Source organism: Haplochromis burtoni, unplaced genomic scaffold, assembly GCF_018398535.1.
Source record: "Haplochromis burtoni strain Fernald_Lab_line unplaced genomic scaffold, NCSU_Asbu1 Contig_179, whole genome shotgun sequence".
Classification (NCBI taxonomy): Eukaryota; Metazoa; Chordata; class Actinopteri; order Cichliformes; family Cichlidae; genus Haplochromis; species Haplochromis burtoni.
The window spans coordinates 724,408-735,177 of NW_024582540.1; the positions used below are offsets into that span (position 1 = coordinate 724,408).

Sequence of the window (10,770 nt, forward strand, 5' to 3'; positions counted from 1 at the left end):
ATGACTGAAACTAGAAATGTAAGTGGACATCAAGTGATTATGTTAGACTTAAATCTACTGTCATGATATTGACTTTACGCAAACTGTAGAACATAACGTGAAGTTTACTCCTCTTTTTTGTGCTCTGTGTGTTTTGTGTGGGCGTTTTGTATTTTAAACTCCTCTTTTGTTTTTGTTTTTAACATCATGCATCTCAAATGGCACTTTGACTCGTCCATTAACTGTAGATCAAGTTAGAGTGCAGTAGTGATGTTTCCAAGCATTCCATCCCTCTCAGTTAGGGGAGCTAAAGAGCACATGATGTTGTGGAAGAAGTGCGGAACAGTAATGCCTCTTAAAGCCATACCAACACAGAAAGCCAACCCGTGACTTCGGTTTCATGAATGTAAATTTTACCTCATGGTGTGTGGAATGGAGCTTGCTCTACATCTGACATCGGACCAATACTAGGCTTAGAGAAGATATATTTTGAGGCGGAGGGAAGGGGATGGGCAGGGCGGCACCAGCTGTCATTTGTGTCACTGCACATTGGTCAAATTGTTTTTGATTGTGGTGTAATTTCAAAACCGACCATTAGTTTTATTATTATTATTCATTTCAGTCCGACTTTGTCGAATAGCCACTTCACCGGGGGGGAGGAAAAAAAAAGAAGAAACTGTTGATTTAAAGGCGTTGAAAAGAGCACACAAATCTTTGCATAATATTTTTGTCCTTCAGTCATGTAAATGAATATCCATGTATATTTAAATGTGAAATATACTGCAGGGGTATTTTGAATTTCAATTGTGACGCTTTCAACAGAACTTTGTGTGCCTTGATAACTTAAACGTTGCTCTGCTGTGTTTACTGGTGTCCCTTTTGTCTCATTGCTCCTTTTTATTCTCTAAGACTGTTTAACATCCGAAAGCTTTTCCGTTACTCTCTCCTCCCCCTGACACGGACATAACCGTAACTGTTATACTTTAACATGTTCTCAATCCGTTGCAAGATATCAACATAATATTGTGCAGCTTCACCAGTGAATTGTCACCTTGTTGTTTTCTATTGAAAATGCTTTTCATGCCTCATGAGATTTGTACATGTGAGGTAAAAGGGACGAGACAGTGGAGATTGTTTTTAGCGAGAACTTTGTGTTGATGTGCTTGTCAACATTACTATTGTTGCTGTGAAACGCTTGATCAAAAGGGGCAACCATGATAAATTAAATTTGCCAATAGTGTGAGCTGTATCTTGTGTGTAATCAGTTTGCTCACTTTTACTAGTTCGCTTCTATTTCACATTCTCCAACAGTTCTGTTGTATCCGTTCTGTGTAGCTTGAGCTTTAGTATCTAGCCTTAAGACCCTGCAGTAGGGATAAAGGTCAAACCTGGTGTGTTATCATACATCTGAACTATTATTAACATGTAATTTTGCCTTTGTCTGGACATTTGTATACTCTTTGTTTATATCTGTAATCCTGCTGCTACATTAAATGAATTTTGAAAAACTGAAAATATCTTTTTATTTGCATCTTTTCACCACGCTCTGAAAAGTTTATATACATCCTTTCAAACAATTATTACACACATTCATAGAAATTATACAGTAAATTCAATGGGGCTTCAGGTATTGGGGAAAATCTGTTCATAGTTTACTGATTCTTCTGTGTAGGATCTGTTGGAAGAATGCTAGTGGGTCCTCAGAGTCAAAGCCAACTTCAAACTCGGGTTTCTTTTTAAGAGCAAGGACAGCAACCAGGATGGCCAGCAAGGCAGTCAATCCCCATATGTGATATTGGCTTCCCGAATCAGTGTCCACAAAATAAAATGAGTGCAGCAGCCCCGACATCCCAACGACACCATATGTAGAGTGGTGGTCCTCCTTGCTGGTGAAGAAGTCCAATGGGACTGTGAACACAGCACTGACCTCAGCTGGGTTTGGACTGGGACAAAATGACTCCTCTATGAAGCCAACAACTGGGGTCACCAACAGACCGGTCTGTTGACAAAGAACGACAATTAGGAGGGGGTGATTTGAGAAAATGAATAAGACTCAAGTCAGTCAATACTCTTAAAGAAAATCATGTTTTATTCTACCTTATTAATGATTGGAAACAGCGTACAGACCACCTGAACGTCATCAGGTGATAGACCTATCTCCTCCTCCGCTTCTCTCAGAGCTGTGTCCACATCGTCATGGTCACTGGGGTCTCTCTTTCCACCTGGGAAACACACCTCACCAGCACTGGTCCTCAGCTACAAAGAAAGAAACATAAATAAGATGGATTTACAGGATAGATGAAGACAGTGACTGAGAGATAGCATCCATCTCAGTGTTATCTCAGCTGCTACAGGGTGACAGGAAGGGTACATCTTGGACAGGTCGGTTACAGGGCTACACAGACACAATCATATGCATTCACCTTCACACATATCAGCCATTTAGAATCATCCATTAACGTAACCCCACTAACTGCCGTCTATGGGAGGTAGCCATGCAAAACGTCAGACATAAAGACCCCAGCCAGATGGTGGGTTCAGGCCCTGGACCACCTTGCTGTGAGGAAACAGTGCTTGCCACCATACTGCCCGTGGAAAGACAGTAGCAAGACTGAAAGTTGGTAAGATGTTAGTGAATCGACCTATATGTATTTATGTATGTTTTGGAGATGACTTTTTGACATTTTGGGGGAAGTTAGTGGGATGGACAGGATTAGGAATGAGTACATCATAGGAATAGTTCGGGTTAGAGGCAACGCTGGGACGGTTTGGAAGTGCAGAGAAGAGAGGGTGCCTGCATTGGAGAAGGATGTTGAGGACATGCACGGAGTTGGTGTGACAGAAAAGGAAGCTGGGGATAGGGGTCAGATAAAGGTAGATGAAATGCTGTGGCGAACCCCAGATAGAGAAGTGAGAAGAAACCGCATTTACCCACTCAAGTTACCTCTTTTGAACGCAGCGTCAGCAAGGTGTACAGCCGCCCACTCCTCACGAACAGCGGGATCAGCACAGAAGCTCTGGGCAGCAATGGCAGATAGGAAAACTTATCTCCTATGTCAAACTGCTTTAAAATGCCTATAATCTCTTCTTTAACGTGCATGATAGTGAGTGACCTGGTTAAAGTCCAAGTCTTGAACAATCTGGTACGACTTATTATTAAATAAACACAAAATCTTGGAAAACAAACGTTGACAGCTAAAAACAATACTGTTATGCTTACAGTGAAACTAACATTAGCAGCAGAGCTAAGTCTAATCAGTCCATGGTAGTTCAGAAAACACCTGCGTTGTAGGAAAGCTAATGTGTATATAATGGCAAACTTTCCCAACACCATTCGCCCTTCTTTGACAGCTACTTCCTACCCGAGTTTAAGCTAACACCAGAAACGGATGTGATGTCGAATTGCGACAACTTCCGCTTTAGACACGTTATTCAATTAGCTAAAGCGTTTGGTGTTGATGCTTGAGCCTCAAAAAGAGTACAAGTGTGTTTTGAGAGTGTTTGATAATTTAAAACATTCTCTAATAGGATCACGGAGATTATCATGACAGCGGAGCAACTCGAGAGAGGGTATTTTTGTCGCGTTAGTCTTCTCTCTGCTGCCTCCTTTAGAGGTCGCCATAGTGTATCATTTACCTCCACATCACCCTATCCGTAGCTTTCTCCTCTGTCTCACTAACCCACTGTACATACTCCTTCCTCTTTTCCTCAATCTTCAACATCCTTTCTCCAGTATATCCGCGATCTATCATCTGCACACATCCAAACCATCTCAGCCTCGTCTCTCCAACCTGAGCTGTCCATCTGATGTACTCATTTGCTAATCCTGTATATCCTGGTTACCTCCAGCTCAGCCTCCTTCCTCATACAATCCCAACTGTACTTGTCATTCTTAACCACAGTCTTGCTGCCCTGAAACATGTCCTACACCCCCCCCTCACATCCTTTTTTCTTGCCACTCCTATTTCACATAGTACCACAGTCAAGTGTGTTTTGGTAATTAGTTTAAAGTAGGCCTATTACTTTTGTAAAAACATGCATAAATGCAGTGTTACTCCCTCTTCTGGGAAAATAGAAAACAGACTCGAGGTTTCACTGGGATTTGTATTGCTGTAAAGAGATCCTTGGTGAAAACATTGGACATGAATCAAAACATACAGTACATGACAAGTCATTTTATGGCATAATGAGAGGATGCGTCTTCAGTATAAATCCAAACTGAAACATTCAAACATTCGAAGGCTACAAATAATCTGACAGCTCACTGAAAATAAAGCAGTAGCCTGAGATGTGTGTACTTCCATAAGAGCAAATTAATTACATTTTTTTTTTTTATCTCCACTTCTATTCAAAACTGTTATTTACACCTTAAGTCTTAACATAAATTCAATAAATTGACAACCAAAATATTGATAATATACAGAATTAATCCCACTTATAAGGGGGGAAAGAAATGTTCTTAAAGTTAGTTACAACCCACAAGTCACTTTTTGTGGATTCGCATATAGAAAAATAAATACGTTTCAAAACACAGCAAAGCTAACGAGGCTCGTCACAGTGGTCCAAGTCTTCAGCGATTCAGACATCGGCCTCTGCAGCACTTCATCTGCTCACACTTTGTACTTCTCCTTTGCTTGGTCATTCAGTATACAGATGTGCTGAAGAAAAGAAGAGGAAAAAACATCAACAGAAATGCTGAATATTATAACACTGGTTTCACTAAAAACCAGTGACACCAAACATGGCAGCCTTATGGTGCGTAAGCAGGCAGAACATCAGGACCCTGAAACTGCAGTTGCCTTGATTTTTGAGGATAAAGTGACTAAAATTAACCTCAACAGTCTGCCTAAATAATGTCATGATTAGGTTAAAATTGGGCCTCTGGTGGGTGACTATGTATGTAAGCATAACTGGTCCACATATTGTTATGGCACAACTAGTGCACTCAAACTAAGCTAAAGAAAATGTAATCACACTTAGACCATTTAGAGAAAATGATTTTTTTTTTCTTCCTTTCAGTGAAGGTCAAAATCAGTTTTTAAATGCAGGAAAAATCCTGATACTTCATATTAGATGGGTCCTCAAAACAACCATGTAAAAGCAATAATATCTAAAATAATTTCATCTTAGGGCAGACAGATAATTTGTGAAATATCAAGCCAATTACTCATCCAGTATCTCAGGTGCACTTGTTCTTGTGAGCATGTAAAAACATTAAAATTTTCCACACCTCTGCAAATAGAATGGTTTGGCACTTGTGCACTTTGGTTTTCTACTCTGAGCACTCAAAGCACTTTTTAACTACACGCACCATTCACCCTATCACACACATTCACAAACTTGCATGCCAATGAATGCATGGGGGCAAATCAGGGTCCAGTATTATACCAGCTTGCCAGCGATTATTAGAACCACAGCTATCTCCAGTGGATGTTGCAGTAACCCAAACCAGCTAAATCTGTGTTAAAAATCACCTTTATAATAGGAGACCTTGAGTAATCAACTTCCAAAAAAACACTTACACTGAGATCTCTGAAGTACTCGTTGTAATCCAAAGCATAGCCAACCAGAAAGGCATCCGGTACCTCAAAACCGATGTCTGGGGGAAAACAAACAAACAAACAAACAAACATTATAATATGTATTTATATTATATAAGTAAAATCACATGGATACTGGAGTGGTTGGCACTGTACAAAGCTAATAGTATACTAATAACCTTCATCAGGAAGTCAGTGGGTCTGTGGAACACAACACAGGAAACAAAATCGAAGGCAATCACTTAAGTTGCCATCAGATGCAGAATATACCAAAGTGTCCCCCCGCTGCTGTTCTGCATAGGCCTCAACCCTCTAAGCCAGCTCATCAAGAGCTGATACGATGGATATGAAGGGGTGCAGTTGCCAGAAGATAAAATAGCAGATATATAGAACAACTATAAGTACCTGTATACCCCACAGGCCAACGAGAACCATGACAAAGTCGCACAAAGATCAGCCACAGCCATATACCTCCAAAAGGTATTGTAGGTTCTAAGAAGCTAGCTGAACAGAAGGAATAAGATCCAAGCCATCAATGTCTGTGCCCTATCGATCATCAGATACCCAGTTTGAATAATAAGCTGACCACAGGAGGAGAGAGATGGCACTCATGTCAAGACACCAAAACTCCTCACAATGCACGGAGCTCTCTACCTGAAGTCTAGCACCCTGAGGGTTTATGAGCAACAGAAAAAAGGAACGGAGAGGATTAGTGAGTGCCAAGAATACCTCAGACAACTGAGGATACTTGGGGAACAGGACGAGGAACTATCATGGATGACCAAACCCCTATGGGAATCTGTTCCTGGAATGTACCATCAACGGATAGAGGAAGGAGCTGGCATTAAGAAATACTACCAGTGGATAGAAAAGGATGGCTTAGAGGAGAGTTCTGATCATAGCAGTATAACAAAAAGGTCCTATCAGAGCTTGACTTCTAGACAGACAAGCAGCTGCTGACTAACCAACCAGACATAGTGGTGGTTAACAAAGTGCATCTGTGATAGATGTGGGAATCTCAGCCGACAGCAACTAAGAAGAAACACAAAAAATAGAGAACTAGCAAGGGCAGAAGAAACAACTGGAGCAGATGGGAAAGGTAAAGTCTAAAGTGGCTGCAGTGATAGGAGCATTAGGAGCTGTGAGAAGAGGAAATGTATCATCACTGTGTAACATCACTGATACAAGGGGTTATAAATAAGAGAAACCAGAAGCTACTTTTAAGACCACTGGAAGAAAACAAGCAACAAACTGGCTCTGACATAAACAAGCAGTCACTGCTCTTTTATGGTCTCAGCGGAAAGTCAAAACACTTACAGTAACAGCTGTCCTTGAGGGACGATCTTAAAGAGATTACCCAACTCAAACCTAAAAGCATTACATAATCATAGATGGTGTGAGCAGGGGGTTATAAGGCTTGCATTAGTACATAAGTGCCAGGCTCGGCTACATTTAGAGTAGATTTCCCTGAGATTAATTATAATCCTGCTTTATTAAAATTTTCACTGGGTCTTCGAAGAGTCGCAAATGACTGAAAGTCACAAATTGAGCCATACCATTCGTCACTACACAGAGAATGTAGAAGAAAAATAAGAGGTTCTCACAGTCTGGTCTATATCCTGAACTTCTTGGGGTCCTCTTCACCAGAAGACTAGAATGATAAATGCAGAAAGCTTTATGAGGAAGTCAAAGACAAAAAGCTGTCATCAAAACAAAGACTGTTCACGTTTTACATCTTACATCCACCCATAGATGGCTATTTGCAGTCCAAGATTAAACTTTTTTTTTTTTTTTTAGCTTATGGACCCATGTACAGACAAAACTGGGGAATCCTATTTCACAAAATTAATTTTTTACTGTGGTAGATTCTAGAAAATGACAATTCTAACTGAAAAAAATAGACGCTTGTGGATTGTAAAAGTGTCTGTTTGGCTGCAGTGTACTCGAAAGACATTTCAGTGGTAGATATTGCAAAACCTCAGGGGGAACAGAAAATAATCACATGGTTCGAAATCACACTCAAGTGGGAGGAGTTTTATTTTTTCCTGTGGTAAACTACCCCTTAAAAGTCTATAATTCTATTTAAATGGGTATGACAAAAAACTGATAGGAGACTATTACACGGCACACATCAAAGCCACAGAGATGTCCCTCCCAAACTACTGTAAGTGGTGCAAACAGAGGGGAACTGTATCGGCTGAGCACTTTTCCTGTTTTAACCTGCTATCAGGAATACATCAGAGAAATGGCCTCTGCCTCCACAGTGCAGTTAATAGAACTGCAGATTAACTCTTAAGCTGCTCCATCCTTCCGTCACATCACATCTCTAATACAGTCCTAAAGGACAGTACCCGTTAGCTAGATGCATTTTGTCTCTCTGAAGACATACCAGCCAGTTACTGTGGAGGTCTGTAATTCAGTCTCATGCACTATAAACAGCATCTGAGGGTGCCTACCTTACAACTTTAACCATCTTGGGATTACATTCACTCAGTAGAGAAAGTAGTGTTTCCATCGTCCTTCCTGTCTCCACAATATCCTTTCAACAAGGCCAGAAGTGGTCGAATTAGAGATGTAAGCACAAATAAGCATCTATCAGATATCATGTCTGATATTTAATGTTAAAAGCAAGCAAACATAACTGTAATTTAAAACCACTACAGTAGCAGTAATAAAATATGAGTATTTAATGTTTTACTTAACCCTAATAATAATAATAGAGATCATGTTTTAGATGTAGATTTTTTTTAATCCACATCAGCCACCTGAATGATAATAACAAGAGCTTACCTCAACAATCAAAACATTCTGCCGAGCAAAAAAACAGAAGCAAAGTTAATAATTTAAACCTCTATGAAGAAGACAGCAGCATTTCTCTGTGACAGAAAGACTAACCTTGCCTGCGAGATTGGACAGCTCATCCCCTCCAATGACTTTAACATTGTTAGTTGACTTATCATTCTGGGGGGGCACAAAAATGAGACAGTATCCATAAGCTCAAACTCCCTCATAATGAAAGTTTTGATCAAAAAAAAAAAAAAAAAAAATCTACTTTTCCAAAATGCCTCTGCACTGCAGCGTTTTTTAACAAGAATGCTCTCATTTGTACTTCTGCCAACTCCATTTCCCTCCGCTCACATCCATGAAATGAGAAAGGCGGCTTACGCAGTAGCTCTTCACCCTAATGAAATCCACTGTCAGCGGGACTGATTTATCACTGTTCTGGTTCAGTGATTTAATGTAGTCGAGGAGGTCTGCAAAAAACTTGTAGCCGCCTTTCAGCACACACAGAGCTACAATGTGGTGTCCCCCCATGTCTCGAATGATGTCGCGGGCCAGGCGCTCTGTCCTGCATCAAAGAGGAGGTGGGAGAGAGAAACAGTGACAGCACTGTAAATCATAATGACGCCTGGTTCTTAAATGATGGGGAGAATATCCTTTAAGTGATTTTGCACTTTAGCACTACTGGCATCGAGTCTTCATATGCCCTCAAACCCACATACAAATCCACCCCTGGTTGTGGGTAGCAGTATTTTGTATAGTGCACACCTGTTTTTCATAGCACACATTCTGAAAACACGAGTCCGCTCCACTAAGTACCTCACGATTGCAGCAGTTTCCCATCATCAGTACACCTGTGCAACCAAGATGTCTGCTGTGAACCCCAACCCCCCCCAAAACAAAACAAACAAAACAAAAAACCCAGCCAGAGAAGTGACAAATCACTTTACCTGTCCATGATGAGTCCATGTGGGATAATCACCTTGTCCAAATCGTTCTCATAATGTCTGGGAACACAGAAAAGGTCCAGGTCGTGGCCTTTCTCATCATCAGCTATCTGGAACCATAAATTGAAATGCGCAAACTATTTGGCACTGACAGATAATGTGCGCCAAAGATGCGTTAAATCAAAGTGAAGCCCCCCACCCCCGGCAACACCGAGCCTCTCAACCACCTGTTTACCCAATTTACTGGGCGAATTAGTGGTAGGGTGGCGGTAAGGTAAAAAGGCATGACAGCTTAGATTGCGAGGGAAAAGCTCGTGCCTCCTCCCTTCTATTTAAAAGGGCCTACCGTGCCACGCGCACAACCACACCCCGACAAGTACGAAACACCCCAGCCCGGAGAGAGGACGGCAGCTGGCAGCCTCACCTGCAGATAGGAAGCCATGACACCACCGGCGGCCGTCCGATCCGTTCAGTCGCAGCGAAAAATCTGAACAGTCATGCTCAGGTCCTGAGAGACGGGGAAGAGGAGGGGTGTGTGGAGGTTTGATGACAGGAGGCTGCACGAGCGGCTCTCCTCTTTTCCTTTTTTTTTTACGGACTGCTTGTGAGCTGGAGCGGCACACGCGACGCTCCTCCGCCGGGTTTTAAGCCCTTTACGTCAGAATCCAGTTTGTCTTTCCGATAATCTGATTTGTCCCACACAACCAGGGCTTAAACGCGCTATGGTGGTGTTACTCCTACTCGTATATTTTGGTAAGTGAAAGAGCGAGAAACTTCCAGCGCTGGGGAGAGGCTGCAGATGACGCAGTTTAAAAAAAAAACAAAACATGCCAGGTGACGGCTCCTCCTCATCAAAGAGCTGTGCGCGAGCGTTTATCACGCATCTGTGCTCCGCAATGATTTCACAGACAAGCCCAATACATTAATTAAACCGCTTTTAATTTGACAATATGTGCTAGAAATGTTTCCTGTAGCTTAATTCAAATTTAAAAAATCAGAAATGTTAAATGATTATCACAGTTGTAATTAAAATGTTTTTATTCTTTACTAATGCAAAACTTGTGTATGAAAGAATAAGTGTGAAAAAGTTATACTGAAACAGGCAATTCACTGGGTTATTACTCATTAAGGTGCTAGCTGTGTCTTTCAGACTAGTCAGAACCTTTGCTGAGGACATTGCTTTGCATCATCTGCTTGATGAGCTTCAAATGTGAAAACAAATTGTGTGCAATTTCTAAAAGATCTAAAGTATTTTCTTTTCCCATTATGCTCTATTAATAACAGTTTCTCTACAGGGGAACATTATTCCCCTGGCTTTCTTGCCTTAAGTATTTAAATTAAAGCTTAGTTTTGCTGTATTTATGTAGTATCGCTTTAAAACAAGTCAGCTATATCAGTTGACAGTTGGCAATTTGTCAAGTTAAAACTGCCCTACCAGTTTACACAAACACACACAGCGTAAGCACTTGCACATTTGTTTTTCTCCAACTCAACTTCCCCTTCCATAATAATAAGTGGAGTCA

The 10,770-nt window shown here is 41.1% G+C and overlaps 2 protein-coding genes across 4 annotated transcripts; both read right to left on the bottom strand.

Moving 5' to 3' along the window:
* Positions 1-1,259: 1,259 nt before the first annotated feature.
* nudt7 (nudix (nucleoside diphosphate linked moiety X)-type motif 7) lies at positions 1,260-3,962 on the bottom strand. 3 transcript variants are annotated; one of them, XM_014337421.2, is made up of 4 exons: positions 3,616-3,962; positions 2,924-2,996; positions 2,077-2,235; positions 1,260-1,978 (listed from the first exon to the last, which is right to left on the bottom strand). In XM_014337421.2, the coding sequence occupies exons 1-4, from the start codon at positions 3,729-3,731 to the stop codon at positions 1,625-1,627; spliced, it is 702 nt and encodes a 233-aa protein (XP_014192907.1). In that variant the 5' UTR covers positions 3,732-3,962; the 3' UTR covers positions 1,260-1,624. The 3 variants fall into 3 exon arrangements, with proteins under 3 accessions (XP_014192907.1, XP_014192908.1, XP_014192906.1); XM_014337422.2 differs by lacking the exon at positions 3,616-3,962 and adding an exon at positions 3,200-3,605; XM_014337420.2 differs by lacking the exon at positions 3,616-3,962 and having other exon boundaries at positions 2,924-3,605.
* A 327-nt stretch (positions 3,963-4,289) lies between these two features.
* hprt1l (hypoxanthine phosphoribosyltransferase 1, like) lies at positions 4,290-10,735 on the bottom strand. The gene is made up of 9 exons (XM_005934147.3): positions 9,672-10,735; positions 9,251-9,357; positions 8,685-8,868; positions 8,415-8,480; positions 8,310-8,327; positions 7,976-8,058; positions 7,124-7,170; positions 5,502-5,578; positions 4,290-4,637 (listed from the first exon to the last, which is right to left on the bottom strand). Exons 1-9 carry the CDS (start codon positions 9,687-9,689, stop codon positions 4,590-4,592), a joined length of 648 nt encoding a protein of 215 aa, XP_005934209.1. The 5' UTR covers positions 9,690-10,735; the 3' UTR covers positions 4,290-4,589.
* Between the last annotated feature and the right edge of the window lie 35 nt (positions 10,736-10,770).

Bases quoted from the DNA above. Each gene is read 5' to 3' on its own strand.
- nudt7 (XM_014337420.2), bottom strand. From the start codon at position 3,313: ATGGTGTTGGGAAAGTTTGCCATTATATACACATTAGCTTTCCTACAA. The intron at 2,236-2,923 runs GTAACTTGAGTG...CTTTCTTTGTAG, and splicing joins TGACGCTGCGTTCAAAAGAG to CTGAGGACCAGTGCTGGTGA. The intron at 1,979-2,076 runs GTAGAATAAAAC...CTTTGTCAACAG, and splicing joins TGTTTCCAATCATTAATAAG to ACCGGTCTGTTGGTGACCCC.
- hprt1l (XM_005934147.3), bottom strand. The intron at 8,481-8,684 runs GTAAGCCGCCTT...GTGCCCCCCCAG, and splicing joins TTAGGGTGAAGAGCTACTGC to AATGATAAGTCAACTAACAA. The intron at 4,638-5,501 runs GTAAGTGTTTTT...TCTTTTCTTCAG, and splicing joins AGTACTTCAGAGATCTCAGT to CACATCTGTATACTGAATGA.